The sequence below is a fragment of the Sceloporus occidentalis genome, unplaced genomic scaffold, assembly GCF_023333645.1.
Source record: "Sceloporus occidentalis isolate IW3139 unplaced genomic scaffold, rSceOcc1.0.p SCAF_9, whole genome shotgun sequence".
NCBI classification, from domain to species: domain Eukaryota; kingdom Metazoa; phylum Chordata; class Lepidosauria; order Squamata; family Phrynosomatidae; genus Sceloporus; species Sceloporus occidentalis.
Genome location: NW_028316989.1, coordinates 32720461 through 32739350, shown reverse-complemented (window position 1 = coordinate 32739350; position 18890 = coordinate 32720461). Strand labels below are relative to the sequence as shown.

Here is an 18890-nt window from a genome sequence, read left to right as displayed (position 1 = left end):
GGGACTCCAACTCCCATAAACCCTTGCGAAGAAGAGGCGGGGCCGGAGCCACCGCCCTCCTCGCCTTTCCCGCCGCCATTTTGTTTCTTAGTCTTCCTCCTTCTCTTCCCTTCGCCGTTCGTTCGCTCGCTGCGGACTACAAGGGCCGGCATGCCTCGCGCGGGCTCCGGCGGGAAGCGCTTCCGGCTGGACGAGAGCGTCGGTTGTAAACACTCAGGTAATACTTTTCGCGGGGGTTCTTAAGAGAAGCGGGTCCCTGGGAGAGAGAGAGAGAGAGAGGCCTTTCCTCTTCTTCCCTCGGGGGTTTGCACACGGCCCTGAAAAGGCAGTGCTCTCCAATGGTTACAGCCAGGGCTTTTATATACATCGTTATATATAGGACTTCGTTTCAGGGGTTGTGTTTTAACCCCTGAAGGGACTGGGATTCAGGTCAGCAAAGCCTGGCTGTGGTTGTGGTTGTGGTTGTTAAAGAGGGAGCAGCTGTCCTCCCTGAGGAGGAGGAGGAGGAGGACACAATGGAGGACGAACCAGGGAATAATGGAGGACGCCCAGAGGGGAAAATGGAGGGCCTTTCCCAAATAAAAAGCTAAAAAGACACTCCTAGGAATGTGAATTCATGTTTCTTAGTCATGCTGTTGTGTTGTTGTTGTTGTTGTGTTGTTGTTGTTTTGTTGTTGTTGTTGTTGTGTTGTTGTTGTTGTTGTTGTTGTGTGCCTTCAAGTCAATTCTGACTTCATGGCAGCCCTCCAAAGTTTCCTTGGCAAGATGAGTTCAGAGGAGGTTTGCCATGGCTTTCCTCTGAGGCTGAGAGAGTGTGACTCTGCCAAAGTCACCCAATGCTCAAAGCTGGACTCAAATGCATGGAGTCATGCCCAGGAAGAACCTTTATAATCAGATGGGTTTTCATGGCACAGTGTCTCCAGACACACTGAGAGAAAGAGGTTGGCAGCCAAGTACAGACATATATGTGCCGTGGGTATGTGTATTGACATCCTCACACACTAATGGTGTGTATATATGTACCTGGCTTCCACTCCACCAAAAGCCTCTGAAGCAGTAGGCTTTAGTCTAGGAAAGCTCCTGCTGCCAACTTCTTTCTTTCAGTGAGTCTCAAAGGTGTCACAAGATCTCTTCAGGTACTGAATCTACAGACTAACACAGCTATGTCTTTGAACCCTGGACTCCAGAGCCATAGTCCAGCACTGAGACCAATACATCAGGCTGGATTCTTAGCCATGACTCAAATGCATGGAGTAAACTATTGCCCAGGAAGAACCTTGATGATCAGATTGTAAGGATAGCCATAGAAATGCAAAACATGATGAGGCGACAAGTTTAGCTCTAACTATGGTCATTGAAGGACAATGTTAGGAGGAAATATATTGCCTCAGGCCAAGGGGGATGGGTGGCCATATGAATGGTGGAGGGGGTTTGGGAATGGGGTGTTTGTAGGCTGGGAACCAGGAGGGAGGTGTGATAAACTGACCAAGATTTTCATTCCCATTTTAGGGATAAAAACCAGAAGCCATTCGGGGCAACACAGTTCAACTCTATCCATCTCCCTTTTTTGTCCAGTCGAAGTCCTAAAATGCTGTTGTACTGGAACCAGTCATGTCAGATGGACTAAATACAGGAATTAAATCCTGACTATTCTTTTAAGGAGAGCAGCATTGATAAACCGTAGAGCTATAGAGGAATAGACTAACAAATAAACACAATAATAAGCTTGTTTCTTACTCTGTCCTGGGCCCAGTGTTATACAACATCTTTATCAATGACTTGGATGAGTCGACAGTGGGATGCGGCAGCTAAAAAGGCCAATGCGATTTTAGGCTGCATCAATAGAAGTATAGTATAGATGAAGGGAAGTAATACTGCCACTCTATTCTGTCTTGGTCAGGCCTCACTTGGAATACTGTGTCCAGTTCTGGGCACCACAATTTAAAAAGGACATTGAGAAACTGGAGACATGTGTCCAAAGGAGGGTGACTAAAATGGAGAAGGGTCTGGAAACCATGCCCTATGAGGAATGGCTTAGGGAGATGGGGATGTTTAGCCTGGAGAAGAGAAGGTTAAGGGGTGATATGATAGCCCTGTTTAAATATTTGAAGGGATGCCATATTGGGAGCAAGCTTGTTTTCTGCTGCTCCAGAGAACAGGACCCAGAGCAATGGATGCAAGCTGCAGGAAAAGAGATTCCAGCTCAACGTTAGGAGGAACCTCCTGACAGTAAGGGCTGTTTGACAGTGGAACACACTCCCTCGGAGTGTGTTGTACTGGAACCAGTCATCTCCTCCTTGGAGATCTTCAAATGGAGGCTGGATGGCTATCTGTCGAGATGCTTTGATGGAGGAGGGTTCTGGACTGGATGGCCCTTGTGGTCTCTTCCAACTCTACGATTCTATGATTCTATACTTCTGAATCAGTCACAGGTACAAGTAGTGGAGACAAATGTGGCAGATAGCCTGTGCCCATAGGCTTACGTATTTCCTTTTTTGAAATAAAATCTCCAGATAGTTGTACTGCATCAATTTATTCTCAGCTTGAAATAGAACTAGTATAGTGAGTGAAGCTTGAGTCTTATGTCAGTTGGTTTCTTTTCCAGATACTACTTGGAGTGCTGACTGGAGTTTCACACAATCAAGTCCTCCCAAAGAAACTGATGCCATGTCCCTCTCCGAGTGTTACATTGCCGTCAAGCTAGCCGACCAACCCCTGGCTCCCAAATCCATCCTAAGGCTGCCAGAAACAGAGCTGGGAGAGTGCCCCTTGGGAGGCTGTAGCATCTCATACCTAAAACAATTAATCACCGGGAAACTGCAAGAATCTGTCCCTGACCCAGAGCTCATTGGTAAGCTGCTCATTTTACCATTTATCTAATTTTATGTATAGTATATCTTGCCTTTCCTCTCAAAGCTAGCACTCAGTGTGCTTCACAAAAAAAGTTTTTTAAAATATACAAATAAAACACAATACTCTAACTAAAATAAAATTTAAAACACATCAGTAATAAGATTGCAGCATCCAGTTTTCCTTTGGTCAGTTTCCAAAAGCTATCCTGAATAAAATACTTCCTGCTGGAGGAATGTTAAGCAGAAGTCTTGCTCAAGAAATGGAGAGTCTTGCTGGTGGGGTTTTTTTGGCCTGCAAGACCAGCATTTACTGATGTGTCATCCTCCATTACAATCTTGATCTCTGTCTTTTCAGACCTGATCTACTGTGGCCGTAAGCTCCGAGACGACCAAACACTGGAATTCTATGGCATCCAGTCCGGCTCCACAGTCCATGTCCTTCGAAAGTCCTGGCCTGAACCAGAACAGAAACCAGGTATGGTTCACTCTTTGTGAGTAGGATTAGTGAGTCGTGGTCATAGTGGGTAGTTTTGGGGAAAGGAAAGTGACAATAATGCAAAGTATAACAACCCAAAAGCACCATACTTTAATCTGTGGACACTTTCATCTATAGAAAGAGAGGACTGTGGGACTCTAGCCTGCTCTACTCCCAAGTAGATCTGTCTGCCAGCTAAACCATCAGTGTCTAAGTTAATGTTACTTAATAAGAATAATGATCAAACATTGAGATTTTACTGGATGCTCTGTGAGTGTGCGCACGCATGCATGTGTTGGCACACACGCATATATACATACATATATGCAAGTATCTGTAACTATGTTTATCCATAGTTATCTGGGCATGAGTTTAGAAACAGCTCTGTAAACTGTAGTGGGACGGACACACTACAGCCTTGAGATGTCCCCACACCAGGAAGCCCCTGCTCCATGTACTTTTCATCTCAGTGGCCTTTTGGATCTTTATCTCAAGAGTTGTGCTAGGTTATTCTGATTGGTGTCTGAACATTTGCCTCTCCTGCCCACAGAACCAGTAGATAAAGTTGCTGCTGTCCGAGAGTTTCGTGTTCTACACACTGCTTTGCATAGCAGCCCAGTCTTCAGAGATTCGGTGAGCACGATAAACTCCAGCTCTTCTGTGCCTGATTTGTTCCCTCCATGATAAGATGGGAAGCATCACAGCAGATGGGTGGAGAGTTCTTACAAATACCAACTTACAGCTTTCTTATACAGCCTTGGTGATTATTATGGGTTTCCTTATGCAGGTCTTCAAGATGCTGGGGAATAAAGAATCCTTGGATCAGATTGTAGTTGCTACACCGGGCCTTAGCAATGACCCAATTGCTTTGGGTGAGTAGAGCCGAGTAAGGTGTGGGATGCAGGAAAGTATGTTGCTTCCTCATGGTTATTCTGACTTACTATTTCAACAAGGATAGAGCTTTCATTATGGGTGTCATTAATAATAATAATAATTGAGATAATAGATCAGTATTGAGATACTGTTTAGCTTAAGTTAAATATACTTAACTGTTAAGTTAAATATATTTAACTAGATAGTGTCTCCTGGCCTGACCCCACTCCAGTTCAGCTTTACTGGGTAGCAGCTGCTGCAAGCAACAGAGGTCTATTCTGTTGATCCAGGTGCACAATACTGATGTTTCCACCCCCTCTCTTCACTCATTTTTGATGTGACAATCAAAAGGAGAATCCCTGTCACAATTCTTCTTTGCATTGGAAACATCACATCTTGTCTGATAGAAGACCAAACCTCTGTACTCACAGCAGCAGCTACCTGGTAAAGTACTATTGGGTGACTTACAATCCTGGCTATAATGTTATGATTGTGAATACATAGGGGCTATAACCATGAATTAGTTATGGATGTATAACCTAGCCTAGAATAACTGTGATGGTGAATTCCCGTCAATGTAAATAATAGAATTTAGAATTCACTTTGCTCCTCTGTATCTCACTTTTCCAGTGAGAAAATGACCTTTGTCAGGAAAATCTGAATGTTTTTCCATGGGATGTTATGCAAGAAAAATACACATCTAAATTTATAAATAAGAAGTTTTATTTATATATTCCATTTTATTAAATACCTTTATCTGTTAAATTTCTTATGCGTATTTTAATTTCTCCAGTCATAAAAAAAATTATCGTGTTTGAGGTACAGATAAAAACATGCTCTCTCTCTCTCTCTCTCTCTCTCTCTCTCTCTCTCTCTCTCTCAATAAATAACCAGGACAGATTAAGCAAAATTAAAGCCACCAACAGTATGTCATAAAAGCAAGAGCAAAACCAGTAGCTGGAGAAGGGAGGACATGCATAATTAACTGGACCTCCATTTATATGCTACCTTCCTGACTAAGAGAAACTATTTTTTTTAAAAAAAGAGATTTCTTCTTCCCTGGGGAAATAAGATTTAAAGGTTTCTTTCCTTTTGATTACAAGGACCTCCCTTTCTATGTTTCCACAGGAGTCTTGCAGGATAAGGACCTCTTCTCTGTCTTTGCTGATCCGACCATGTTGGACACGTAAGTTTGTCAAACTTCACAGACCTAGATATGTCGTGAATCAGGACCTGATTAGTGCCACCACAACAGAACAGATTGGATGGTGATCATGATAAGAAAAGGCTATTGTTTTGTTTTGTTTTTTAAATGTATTGGTGCTTGATGGATGCAGCAACTATTTATAGCCAAGTAAGGATATATGTCTTCCAGCTCATAAGGGATTTCTCCCAATAGGGAATTTCCTAACTGCTAGGGATGGGCAGGATCCCCGTGCAACACCAGTTGTTGTTATTTTATTCATTTATATCCTGCCTTTCTCTCCATAATGGGATTCAAAGCAGCTAACATTTTAAATGATGTTACCCTGAGACTAGTACATCTTCTCTAGGCTGATTCCTCCAAGAGTAATACCAGAGATACGGTTATAAGCAAAACCTAAAAGTGCAACAGTTGAAACCAGAGGCTGGCAAAGTGTGCCCCCGGGTTGTTTTTGTTCCCTCAGACTTCCCAACTGTTCTCATCATTCTTTCTAGGTTAATCCCAACCCATCCTGCTTTGGTGAACGCCATTGTCCTAGTTCTCCACTCTGTGGCTGGTAGCACACCCTTGCCCACTGGAGAGACCTCCTCGCGTAGCATGCCTTCTAGCTCCTACCGGGACATGCCAGGTAAGAGACATGTTGTAAGACTGAGTTTAGATTACCAGAGCAGCCTGAACAGGAACAGTATTAAAAGGCATACCTTAGTGATGGCAGCCTTAGGAACTTCTTAACAGAAGGGGCAGTTTAGTAGTGGCATTGATCGCTTAAATAAGGATGTGTAATCCCATCATCACTGGAGGTCTTCATACAGAGGCTAGACAGCCATCTCTTGAGGTTGGATTTGGTCTGGATTTCGTGTATTGAGCAGGGCGGTTGGACTAAATAGTTGACAAGACTTTGCCCATGGTTCTGTGAATCACAGGGATGTAGAGCTAGGTAGAGCCCAGTTGTGCTAAATTCTTAGATATTCCCACTTCTAAATCTAGGGTTTGGACAGGCTTTGGAAGTAGCTATCTAATGGGACCTGAATTTCCTTCATTATGGTATCATCTCTTGGACAGGTGGTTTCCTGTTTGAAGGTCTTTCTGATGATGAAGATGATTTCCATCAGGTAATATCAAAAAGGAGAGCCTCTGTACCCTGGAGGCATCAGATTCTGTCTGATCTTCGAAGCTAAGCAGGGTTCACCCTGGTTAGTACTTGGATGGGAGACCATCAATGAAGACCAAGTACTGTAGACTATATTTCAGAGAAAGGAACTGACAAAACCCCCTCTGAGTCTTCCTTGCCAAAGAAAAGGAAATTCATGAGGTTTCCATGAGTGAACAAGCAACTTGAAAGCACATGCATACACAATGTCAAAAGAATCCAAAATCTAGGAGGGTGTCTCTGTAGAGGAAGGTCTGAAACATAACTTTGGAAGCTGGAGTGATCCGCAGTATACACTGGTTGTCTATCCCCCTTCAGGCTTGTATGGCTCTCCTCTTCTGTATTTTATCTTCAGCCCCATGAAGCATGTGAGAGTGAGAGAGAGTGGATGACTGGCCCAGGATCATTCAGTCTACTTCATGGCTCAGCAGAGTTGAACTGGAATCTCCTAAGTCCCAGTCAAGCCCTTAAATCATTACATAAGACATCTCTGCATGAGGGTGGTTCAAGAATAGGGGCAAATTTTTTGCCCAACTCTGAGGTCTTTCCTTGCTTGAGCTCTTTCCTTAGGCCACAAATGGAGAACATCAGGCTCTGGGGCTGAATTTGGGCCCCCTGCCATCCCAATCTGAAACTCTTGGATTTTCCAGATGGCATCTTCTCCATGACCTAGTCCTTTGGTGGTTTCTAAACTTTTTTTTCCTGGCCATTTTGAAAGGCTGATATGTGTCTCTCAAAGGCTAAGTCCCTAACAATAAGAGCTTTAAACTGAAATATGCTGCTTTTCTTGTTCTGCCACCCACCACTGGAATGTGGCCTTGTGAACCTCTCTGTCATTGAATTCAGCCTGGTCCTCAGGCTGAGAGAAGTTCTCCATCTCTATTTAAGAAAAAAAAAACCACCTTTGTTTTGCTTAAATTTGCCACACAGTACCCAACATATGTACATAACAAACAGTACAAGGAACAAGGAGAAATATACCCCACAAAGACACACATTACAAGATAAATAAACATTCCACAATAGAAATATACAACACATAAAGCAAAAGATAAAAAATGACTTCCCGCTTTTTTACCAGAAGTGTTGTAGCTGCATCTAAGCGAAATTCCCACCACTGCATATTAATTTGCTAATCCACCCATGTATGTCTTGAAAACCTGCAGGACTTATTTTTTTTCCCTTTTGCTCTTATGAATTGTATAGATTCCTAGTCTTTCAAAAAATTATCAGTCAGTTTAACCCTTAACAGCATAGTTAATTTATCTGTTTCTACCATCTCAAATAGATTAGCTGTTCAGTCTAGCATTCTTGGCATTTCAACATTTTTTGGAATTTTGCTCCTGCTGTTCTTTATAATAAAATCCTTTCATGCTGACTTGATCATCAAATATTCCTAACAGGAAAAAAAATCTGGTTTAAGAAGGATTTTAAGTATTTTCTAAATCACCCCTTGTATTTGTTCCAATATCTTCTTGCTTTGTCACAAGTCCACTAACGGAGATATCTTGCTGTCCACATTTCAAACACAGATTACCATAACTTTGAGGTTCTCCATCTTTGATGAGTTAAGCTGTAAAGTGATCAGCACTGTTTCATGCCAGCAGTTGTTATCAAGCTTGCCTTTTCTTTCTCAACAGAGTACAAGGACTACCCCATCCAGCAGTACCTCTGGGTCCCGCCCAGCATCCCTTGGCTATACGGGAGCAGCGGGGCCACGGCCCATCACACAGAGTGAATTGGCGACAGCCCTGGCCCTTGCCAGCACCCCCGAAAGTAGCTCCCACACTCCAACTCCTGGGACACAGGTAAGGGTGAAGGATGACTAGGCTGAAAGGGTGAAAAAGATTTCTTCTGGACTGCAGTTCCCAGAACTTTCCAGCCAACATGCCGGCTGAGGCATTCTGAGAATTGTAGTCCAGAAAGTAAGTTTTCCATGCTCTGAGCCCAAACTTGCATTCATGGGGTATCCTTGCATTCTAGCTGCCTGATGGAAGACAGGGAAGGCTTTTAGTTAAGAGTGTGGAGTTTTTTGGGGGGGAGGGGGGCAGAGCAGAAAAACTTTCCTTCCAGCTATGAGTTAACTGTGAATAGCAACATTATATGTGTGGATGGATGCACCATCCACACACATAGTGCATGTGTAAACCGGGGTGGGCAAGTGGTGATGTCCAAATGATGTTGGACTGCAACGTCCTTCATTCTGCTGCAGTGGCTAGGTGGGTTTAGGCAAATGGAGCATACAGTCAAACAGCATTTGGAGGGCCATGAGTTGCATATGCCTGAGTTAACAGGATGTTGTCAGTGGTGTTTTTTCAAGCATACTGGATGTTCACCATGAAATATATGCACAGCCTCTTGGCCAGCTTTCAGTTTCTCAGAATTAAACCCTACACAGTGCTGAACCATTGAGAAGAGCTCCTTGAGGACTGTCTCAAGAATCACACATTCTCTAACACACACACAGCCCTTGCCATTAGAGATGCAGTTGGGTGCATGTTTACCCATGAGTAGTCTCAGTCATCTCTTGGGAGTTTGTTACCTGCTCCACCTAAGATTGAGTGGGTGATTGCCAGCGAATCACACTGGCATCTCAGGGGGTCTTGAAAGGCTGCATCCCACTCTCTCTGAAATTTTGCAAAATGTTCCTGAGATGTGTGTTCATTGGGGACCTCAAAATGGCCTTGGTCGGTGCATACCTGATCTCAGCTTATGAGAAGCTGTCTGCTGACCCAGCTGCAAATTTTCATGCATGATACACATAACTGACCTCCTTCAGCCCTAAACCCCAAGTTATTGCTTTCTTAGGAATATCTGACCTGTCTCTTCTAACATCGCCCTTATTGTTGCTTCCTCAGGGACATTCTTCAGGCACGTCTCCAATGTCCTCCAGTGTCCAGTCGGGAACACCCATCACCAACGACCTCTTCAGCCAGGCTTTACAGCATGCCCTTCAGGCATCTGGGCAGCCAAATCTACAGGTCAGTAACCCATCCCGCTGTTCCTCCTGCTTGTTGGAAGAAAGTCTGCATTGCACTGTGCAATGGTGTGCAAAGCGGCACTGACAAACAATTTGTGTGGAAAAGGCTCTCAGGTAGCAGATAGATAAAGGAGGTGCAGATGTTATTTATCCTTATTTTCCACCTCCGTCTACATGAGTAGTGCATTGAGCTTCTGCCACTAGGCCACATGAGTTTAAGAGTCCTTGTCAGCATCATGACCAAATAGTAACAGTTGTCCAGCATTATAGTATGGGTTAATTTATATTAGTGACTGATACTTTATTTTACATTAGCTTGACAATTTCTGGCTGGAAAAAGATCAGAAGGACGAAAGACTTGGAGAGTGGATTTTGCTCTGTTACTAACCTACTTGCACAGTTTTCTTAGTTGTGGGGTGGGGATGGGTCATGCTTTTGCACTTAGATTTTCTTTGTTTGCATCTGCACTATATATATAACCCTTCTCTTGGCAGCAAGGGTAGGGTGGAGATTGAATGTCAGCCTAAGGACTCCCCATTTATCCAGCCATGGGGAAATGGATTGTTTGCCAGGGACAGTGTGGGTAGAATTATTTGTTTAGGGGCACAATTTACCATTGCGCTGTGAGGGAATGTTGGCGCACATCAGCAAAATGACTTGAATGCTTCTTTGCTGTAGACCATCTACTTCATCATTTACCACCAACAAAGCTTTCCTTGTAGCAGCAAGGTATGCCAGTCTTCAGTGCCAAATGAAGTCTTGGGGAGGCTTGGAAGTTTGCCCAGTTCCAAAAGAGAACAACATGCATACACACACTCTTGATCTGGACATTTGTATAATTATTCACATGTCACATTCCACATCTGAACACAGCACACAAATAATTGATCTGCATGCTTGTGCGGTTATTCACATCAAATGAGGCATATATGTGTTCTTAAAGGTGTTCATTGGGGTCTCCACAAGTTATTACACTGAACTTCACTCATGCAAATGGCTGTGAGAATCTCTCTGCCCAGCCTAGCTCACACATCCCCCTTTTCCTCTCTCTTTCTCTCTCCCTTTTTCTTTGCTTGCAGAGCCAGTGGCAGCCCCAGCTGCAGCAGCTACGAGACATGGGCATTCACGATGACGAACTGAGCCTCCGAGCATTACAAGCCACTGGAGGGGATATCCAGGCTGCCCTGGAACTCATCTTTGCTGGAGGAGCGCCTTAATTTTACTCTCTCTTCCCTCTCTGCCCAAGAGGACTTAGACCCTGATAGATCCTTCTGCATGTCTGATCCCTCCACAATGGAAGCAGTCTTTGGATGCCCCTTGGTGGTACTGTGCTCTGTCTTCCTTGTGTTGAGCTGCCTGGAATCCTAGTCACACTTATTTTTTGTCATCTGAGTGGAACAGATGGGGACAGAACAGAGAAGAGTGATAGGACAGGAGCATTCAATGTTGGAATGACATTTTATGTAAAAAAACAACATCTCTGTCAGGGTGGACCGGAAAGACTGCCTGCTGGATGATGTACCCAGTACTTGTTCCTTTGTTGTCTTACAGAACTTGCATGCTTCCCTCACTATATTGCTCAGTTTGTGGCTCTCTGAGGCTCTGTCGAGTTTGTTTGGTTCACAGACTCTTCATTAAAGCTTTCCTGTCCCTTCTGTTCTGTGTTTTTGCTCAGATTTTGCTCAAGGTGTGTAGCTTGGCTTTGTGATCCTTGGATGACAAGGAAACAGCCATCAAGTGTCCTGAAACACAGATGGTGTATTTGAACTTCTGCAAACCATGGGGGTTTGCCAAGGTTTTTTCCACTTTCCTCTTAGGCTTGAATTATGCTTTTTTATTTGCTACACAAGAATGCATACGCAGCGTGACAAAGGCACAAACTCAGACTGCTGTAAGATGTTCTGGGGACAGCAGGGGGCACTTCTGCATAGCACACAAAATAGCATGTAAATACTGCAGCTAGTTAACAAGAAAAAAACGGACATGAGTTGCACTTCTTTGGCATGTACAGGGGAAAGTTCAACTCTTCAAGGATTATGAATGGAAGCTGTTAGTAGATTTATTTCATTATGTAATTTAATTAATTAATTATTGAAAGTAAGAATGAAGATAATGATGTGCAGAAGCCATCTCCAAATGAAAGGTGATGTTGTGGGATTCAGAGAGCATCACCCTCCTACTGTTCAGTTATTGGTAGCTTTTGCTCGTCGTTCTTAAAAGCAGCTTTCCAAACCATTAAATAAATTGCCAAGCACAGTGGTTGTGCAACATGCTATTAACTTTCCACTAATCTTAAGAACAAAAATTGCACTAGTCTCTGGAATTAGTTGGAATAATTTTGTGTGTGTATGCGCTTTCAAGTTGCCTCTTGACTCATGGTGACCCCACAGTTTTCATAGGGTTTTCTTAGGCAAGGAATGCTCAGAAGTGGTTTTGCTAGTTCCTTTCTCTGAAATCCAGTCTACAGCACCTGGGATTCATTGACAGTCTCCCATTCAAGGAGTAACCATGGCTGGCCCTGCTTAACTTCCAACATCAGATAGGATCTGGGACCTTTAGAGTATTTATGTTCACTTCCTTGAAATTCTGTAGTGTCTAGGAAATGCAATTTGCCCTTTAAATAGTTTACAGACTTCCCCATGCTACTTATTGTGAGGAAATATTGAAAATGAGAAGTGTGTGCCCGCTTCCATTTTTCATGTGCGTTTGGCAGTCTGGGCTATAGAGCAAAAAACAGGTCACCAGACCTTTCTCTGCCTAGCAGTGACCATTTAGGGGCTTTTGAACAGGAATCTTTCTCAGCTCTCCTGGAGATGCTGGTGTACATCTTTCCAGGTTCTGTGGGACCAGTTATAAATAAATACTGTAACCACAATCACAGTTTAAGCTTATTCTTTTAAAACAACACAACTTTATATACTACACTGAACACCTATCCAGTATCGCAAGGTTCCAGGCATCCAATGAGATGCTGGCGCAGGAGTTAATTGTAAGACCATTCAATATATCCTTGCGATTGTAATCTATGATGAAAACCATAAAAGTCTTAAAACCAACAAAATAGGTGCAAATACAGAACAGCAATTGCAATATAAGAATTTACCCTTTTATCCTTTCCGAAATTCGTAACCGCAACGTCTACAATTTGAACCTGGAGTTCCCAAATCCAAAATATTCCAAGACCTAAACCTTTTTCCATGGGTGGCTGAGATTGTGGCACTTTTGGCTCAATGTACACAAAACTATTAAAATATTGTATAAACATGCCTCCAAGGTATGTGTCTATGGGGTATAGGAAACATACATAAATTATGTGTTTAGACTTGGGATATGAAATGTAAATAAATTTTGTGTTTAAACTTGGGTCCCATCTCCACAAATATGCAAATACAGGTATTCTAAAATCCAAAAAATCTGAACCCCAAACACCTCTGGTCCCAAGCATCTCAAATAAGGAAGATTCAACTTGTACCTTATTCAAAGTGGACAAGGCCTAATGTAAAGAGCATTTTAATATATATCTTTTTTAAAAATGCTTTAACTTTGTACCATTTTCATTGCTTTTTATTTCTTAATTGTCTTGAGAGCCCTTGTGGGCTGGGAAGTGTTATGGAAATATCTTAATTTAAATAAATCATCCTTAACCCTGGCCATTGCATCTTGCCTCTAGCTCTCCTTGTTTTGAACTGAACTAGTAAATACTACTACTCCTTTAGGTACTTGTCTAAACCAATATCTTAAGAGTGGTTGCACATACTGTGATGCTATCAAGGCAGGATTTTGGGGTAGATTTATTCTCAGAATAAGCAGAAGGTTCCCAAAATGCAGAAGGGCTGGTTTACCACATTCTGAAGCAACTGAAGGAAAGCACAATACTATCTCAGGGGGGTGAGGATGGAACTTGCAATTTCCTGCATGCAAAGTGCATGTTCTTAACCGCTTTTCCAGCACATTTCCAAAAGCTAAAATTGCTCACTCAGTTTCAGCTGAGAAGGGCTTGCCTGAATTATTCCATGTCATTTGTTTTTGCTATGATTTGACGTACCGTTCCCTTCCAGCCCTAATGCTTTCAGCAGCTAAAACTTTCCACCGCGTGGGTTTGTTCCAGAAATGTTTTGGGTCTGCCTCCCTCCACTGACTAACAGAGATGTAAAGGAAACTTCTGCAAACTTGACATTCCTGTTTTACCTTGTAGATTTCTTAGGGCCTGTGAAAATGAGAGAAGAAGCCCTTATTGTCACCAGCCCCTGAGCTGTGCTTTGCTTGCCTTTTTTTGCTGTGTGACTTTTTGGACTGTTGTTGTGTGCCTTTAAGTCGTTTATGACTTATGGCAACCTTAAAGCGAACCTATCCTGGGTTTTTCTTGGTAAGATTTGTTCAGAAGAGGTCTGCCATTTCCATCCTCTGAGGCTGAGAGAGTGTGACTTGCCCAAGGTCACCCAGTGGGTTTTCATGGCCAAGCCGGGATTCAGATCCTAATCTCCCAACGCTCAATGATTATACCACATTAGCCCCATTTTTTGGACTACAGCTCCCAAAATACCCCAGCCAGCATGGCTAAGTATTTGGACTACAACTCCCAGAACCTCCAACTAGCATGGGCTGTTTTTAACTACATCTCCTAGAATCCCCTGACCAGCATGTTGGGTTGGAGTTTTGGACTGCAACTCCCAGAATGTCCCCAGCCATTGGACTATAATCCCCAGAATTGTCCAGCCCATATGGTTAGGGATTTTTTTGGATTATAGCGCCCAGACTCCCCCAATGACTTGGTATTTTTTAAGAGCACAACTCTAGAATTATTGTCCAAATAGTTTTATCATTGGCCTTCAGTATCCATGGATTCTGCATCCACAGATCCAGCCATTTATGGCTTGAATATACATATAAATTCCAAGAAGCAAACCTTGTTTTGCCATTTATATAAGAGAAACCATTGCATATAAAGGACTTGAGCATCCACAGATTTTAGTATCCATAGGGGATCTTGGAACCAAACCTGAGCAGATACGAAGAGCCCACTGTATATATTTGTTGCATCTTGTCCAGATAATTCTACATCTTGTAGCAAAGCCCACAGATGATAAGAGCAGAAAAATTGTGTTGGATCGCAATGTTGGATTAGATATCCCTGCAATCTGATCCAACATGGATCTTCTTAACTTCTTAGTTTTGAATGCTCTACTGCATTTTGATGTTTGGTTCTTGGCTACCTTTCTGCTGGTTAGGTAAGAAGACACCTTTCTTCCCTCCCCAAATCATAATCCTTTCTTCTAAGCCTGCGGTACATTATTGTCCTGGGTGTTCTGTTTTGTTTGTGGCAGTTTGAAATACTGGCGTGGCGTTTAGGAACAAAGAATTGCCAACCAGCTTGATGCCACCCTTGGGTGGCCTTGCCTTCTCTCATTCTTTGAAAGAAAGAGTTTCAGGCGTTGCCAGAAAAAGAAGCTTTTTGAAACAGACATTCACTTTAAAGCTTTATTAAAAGGAAAGGTGCTTCTTGTTCTAAGAGTCCAGCTCTGCCTTTGAAGCTTCCTAATGGGATGTTTTGTTCATAAAAGCAATGATATGCTGAGAAGTGATTTGGACTGGGATCTTAATGTTCTCGGGACGGATGCATTGCTAAGAAATGTTTGGTGTGCAGTTACTCATTGTGATGGGCGGCATAGTTGTGCCACAGCTAAGAAAAGATTTTGGACAACAGTTCCTAGAACCCAGTCAGTCTGGCAAGTTGTAGCCCAAGAAGTAACTTTTCAAGTTTTGCCCATGCCCCAAAGGAGAAACAATAGCTGAAGATAAGCATAGCAATCTAGTGTTTCGGGACTATAAAAAGCCAAGATTTCAGGGCCAAAACCTGAGACCTAAAGATGATCCCTTGGCTGCATCTGCACCTCAGAAATAATCCAGTTTGACCCCACTTTTAACTGCCATAGCTCAATGCTATGAAATTCTGGGAACTGTGGGTTTATGAGACATTTGGCCTTCTCTGACCAAGGTGCCACAACAAACAACTATTCCCACAACTTCATAACATGGAACCATGGTAGTTAAAGTGGGGTCAAGCTGGATTATTTTTGCAGTGTGGATGCACTAGGATTGCCTGTTCAGGTTTTGGCCTGAAATTTCCAGGCCAACACCTGAGATTTGGATCCAGCCCCTAAATATGTCATTCAGTTTTATGAATTAAGTACCTATCCTATCCTAGGGTTTCCTTGACTTTTGGATGCTCTATCATAAGTGTTTTCTGTCATAGTGTGTTCTTGGAGTGTGTTCTTGGCAATATTTATTCAGAGAATGTTTGAAATTGCCTTTCTCTACAACTCAGAGAGTGCGACTTATTCAGGGGTCATTCAGTGATTTTCCATGGCTAAGTAGGGATTTGAAACTTGATCTCTCAGAATCCTAATGAAATATTTAAACCTTTACACCATGCTGGCTTTCATCTTAGCTACTTCAGATCTGCTACATGAAGCAGCTGCCTCGCTCTCTGTAATGGTTGGACCCATTCTGTAGAATCATAGGAGACAAGTGGGAAAATTGAGCTCCCTTAGACATTGCTGAACTGGAACTTCCAGCACCTCTAAACTGCCTAGCCAACGGGGAAGGATGCTGGGACATGCAGTCCAACAACATCTGAAGGCAGCATGATTCCCAGCTCTGAACGACTGCTTTTTTTTTGGTGGAGAGGGAAACGTTAAGTAACGCTGTAACTTAGAAAAATAAATCTTCTCCCAAACATTGCATCATTTCATCTTTAAATGTGACCACGGATTTCACGAATATGTCATTTTGCCCTGTGCTTTCATTTAGAGAGCAAATATTTTGCTTTGAGGCTCTGATTGGAAACTACAGGAGAGAGCCAGCAAGGCGGCAATGGAGGAAATTAATGTGGGAGCCAAATGGTCTGATGGCTCATTCCAATTTCTATGGATTTCCCCCCCATTCATATTAGTAACACATAATAAAGCAAACACACTCCCCATGCAATGGAGCTGCCAGAATCAATAGTAATTCAGATGGTATGGTAACTGGAAGTTAACACAGCACTGGTGCATATCTACGTCATATTTATTATAAATGAGGAACCTCATCTTATGAGACTTTTTTAATGTAAATAATTATAAAAAGCAGTTTAAAATACTTTGGGGAATATGGGAAATTACTGTACAGGAAATCACTGGCAGCAGCACATTTCTAGCTTTGCAGAGAGTGAGAACCTGAGGAATCATTTGAACTGAGTTTTTCTGGGTTTTTCAGACCACGTGGAAGAGTTTATTCCTGACATTTTGAATAAACTCTTCCAGAACACAGCCACATAGCCCAAAAAACCCACAAAAAACGATGGATGCCATCCGTGAAAGTCTTCCACTTCACATTTGTACTGAGATTCTTATATTGACTGTGTTTGCATTCCCTTGGTAACTTTGCCTCTCCCGTTTATTTGGTTCCTAAATTGTATTTTTAAACGCCCGACTGACGTTTTAAGTTACTGCAATGACATGAATCTGATGACTGGGGGAAAATTTCATTTTGGGGGCAGAATTTGTATTTTGGTGGGCAATGTCCTCATTTTGTTCCTCTGTAACTATACAACTACAGCTTAGCGTAGTGGTTTGAGCATTGGATTACAACTCTGCAGACCAGGATTCAAATCCCAGCTTGGCCATAGAAACCTACTTGGTAACCTTGGGCAAGTCACACACTCAGTCTCAGAGGACAATCATGGCAAATCTCCACTGAACAAATCTTGCCAAGAAACCCTTGGGATAGGTTCACCATGGAGTTGCCGTAAAACGGAAACAACTCGAAGGCGCACAACAATGGCTCTCTGAATGGGATTTCTGAATGCCTCTCCCTAAATTCCCAAATGGCACAGGGCAGGAACCATGGCAGTTAAAATAGAATCATAGTGCAGTAATTGTGAGTGAAAGGAGAGGACTTAACCCATGTAACGATCATCTCCTGGACTGTCATAAACAGGAAAGACAAATGCATTTTACTACCTTATAAAACCAAGTATGTTAATAGCAGTTTCTGTTGGCCGTGATTATATTTTTCCTACCTGAAATTCTGCTTAAATTCAGCTCAGTTTCGACTGCATGTACCTCTGCCAAAGGTCTAGCTTATCCCAGTTGGTATGTTGTTCCATTACGTACATAGAGGTGGATTTTGGCACGCAAAGCAATGATGGATGCCCATAAGACGTAGCTTGTGCCATCATTAGAATTTACTTGGACAGGACCTATCTACTTTTGAACTGAGTAGCATTGCAAAGGCTGCCAGATTAATATTATTATTAAAGATAGCAATTCCGGCATGTAAGATGCCTCAGAAGGGAGGATGATTTCCTGGATGCTGACCTGAAGGGCAGAAAAACAGAACAGTCATTAAATACAGTCCCATTCAATACAGTGACATAGTAAAATGGTGTCCCTTATATAAAAGGACAAAATCGAGGTTTGCTTTTTGGGATTATACTTTTTTGGAATATTTTCAAGCAGTGGCTGTTTGAATCCGTGGATAAAAAATCCGTGGATAAGGAGGGCTGACTGTAATAGCACTTTGATTCTCCTTTATCTGCCCAGGCTGTGTCTTACCAAATCCAAGGATTTGGAGTATGGTGATGCTATAGAACTCTCTGGTTGAGAATTTAAAAAAACCCTTTCTCTAAACTGCAAATCCCAATATTTCCTAGCATGTTGCCATGGCAGTTAAAATGGAATCATATTGCGATAACTGTGTACATGCTCTTTAAGTTGAGATGATCTCTAGAGCATCTTCCTTTTCTGAATGCAGCTTGCACATCTGGCATGTCTCTTTTCGTAGATGATAAAAGACTTTGTTGTAAAATCTTGAGCATTTCTTTGGCTGCAAGGAAGATTAAATGTTATGGTCCAAATCCCTGGTGCCCCCTTTTTTCAGGACTGGAACAAATGTTGATAATTTCTAGTCTCTTCTATATTTGTTAGCACATTTTTGTCAGAATTTGCATAGAGTATCTCTATAACTTGAAGCAGGTCCATGGGTATGCCATCTGTCATTGGCAATTTATTGCTTCCAAACACTTCCAAAAACTTTGTAAAATTGCCGATTCTTCAAAGTTTGTCCTGTGAAGGAATCTGTCATACTTTCATCTCTTCTGTGTAATTCTTCAGTGTATTGCTTCTCTCTATATATATATATAATTTGTCTTCTTTCTTTTTAATTTCTCTTGATCATATACAATGCATTCTCTCCTGATCACTCAGCATTGCTACTCTTGGTTTAAATTTCTTTTTCATTTCTTGGCTATTGCACAAGAGGTCTCTTAGACTTTCTGTTTTGTTGTCTACTTTTGCTTCTTTGCACAGATTATT

General features: G+C 42.3%; 1 protein-coding gene across 3 annotated transcripts; it reads left to right on the top strand.

The window, feature by feature from the left end:
* The first annotated feature begins 94 nt into the window (after positions 1–94).
* Positions 95–11189, top strand: LOC149307206 (ubiquitin-like protein 7). 3 transcript variants are annotated; one of them, XM_089538587.1, is made up of 11 exons: positions 95–217; positions 2606–2851; positions 3208–3327; positions 3878–3960; positions 4115–4199; positions 5329–5386; positions 5899–6032; positions 6467–6516; positions 8195–8362; positions 9413–9535; positions 10614–11189. In XM_089538587.1, exons 1-11 carry the CDS (start codon positions 151–153, stop codon positions 10749–10751), a joined length of 1272 nt encoding a protein of 423 aa, XP_089394713.1. In that variant the 5' UTR covers positions 95–150; the 3' UTR covers positions 10752–11189. The 3 variants fall into 3 exon arrangements, with proteins under 3 accessions (XP_089394713.1, XP_089394714.1, XP_089394715.1); XM_089538588.1 differs by lacking the exon at positions 95–217 and adding an exon at positions 256–429; XM_089538589.1 differs by lacking the exon at positions 95–217 and adding an exon at positions 2049–2432.
* The last annotated feature ends 7701 nt before the right edge of the window (positions 11190–18890 follow it).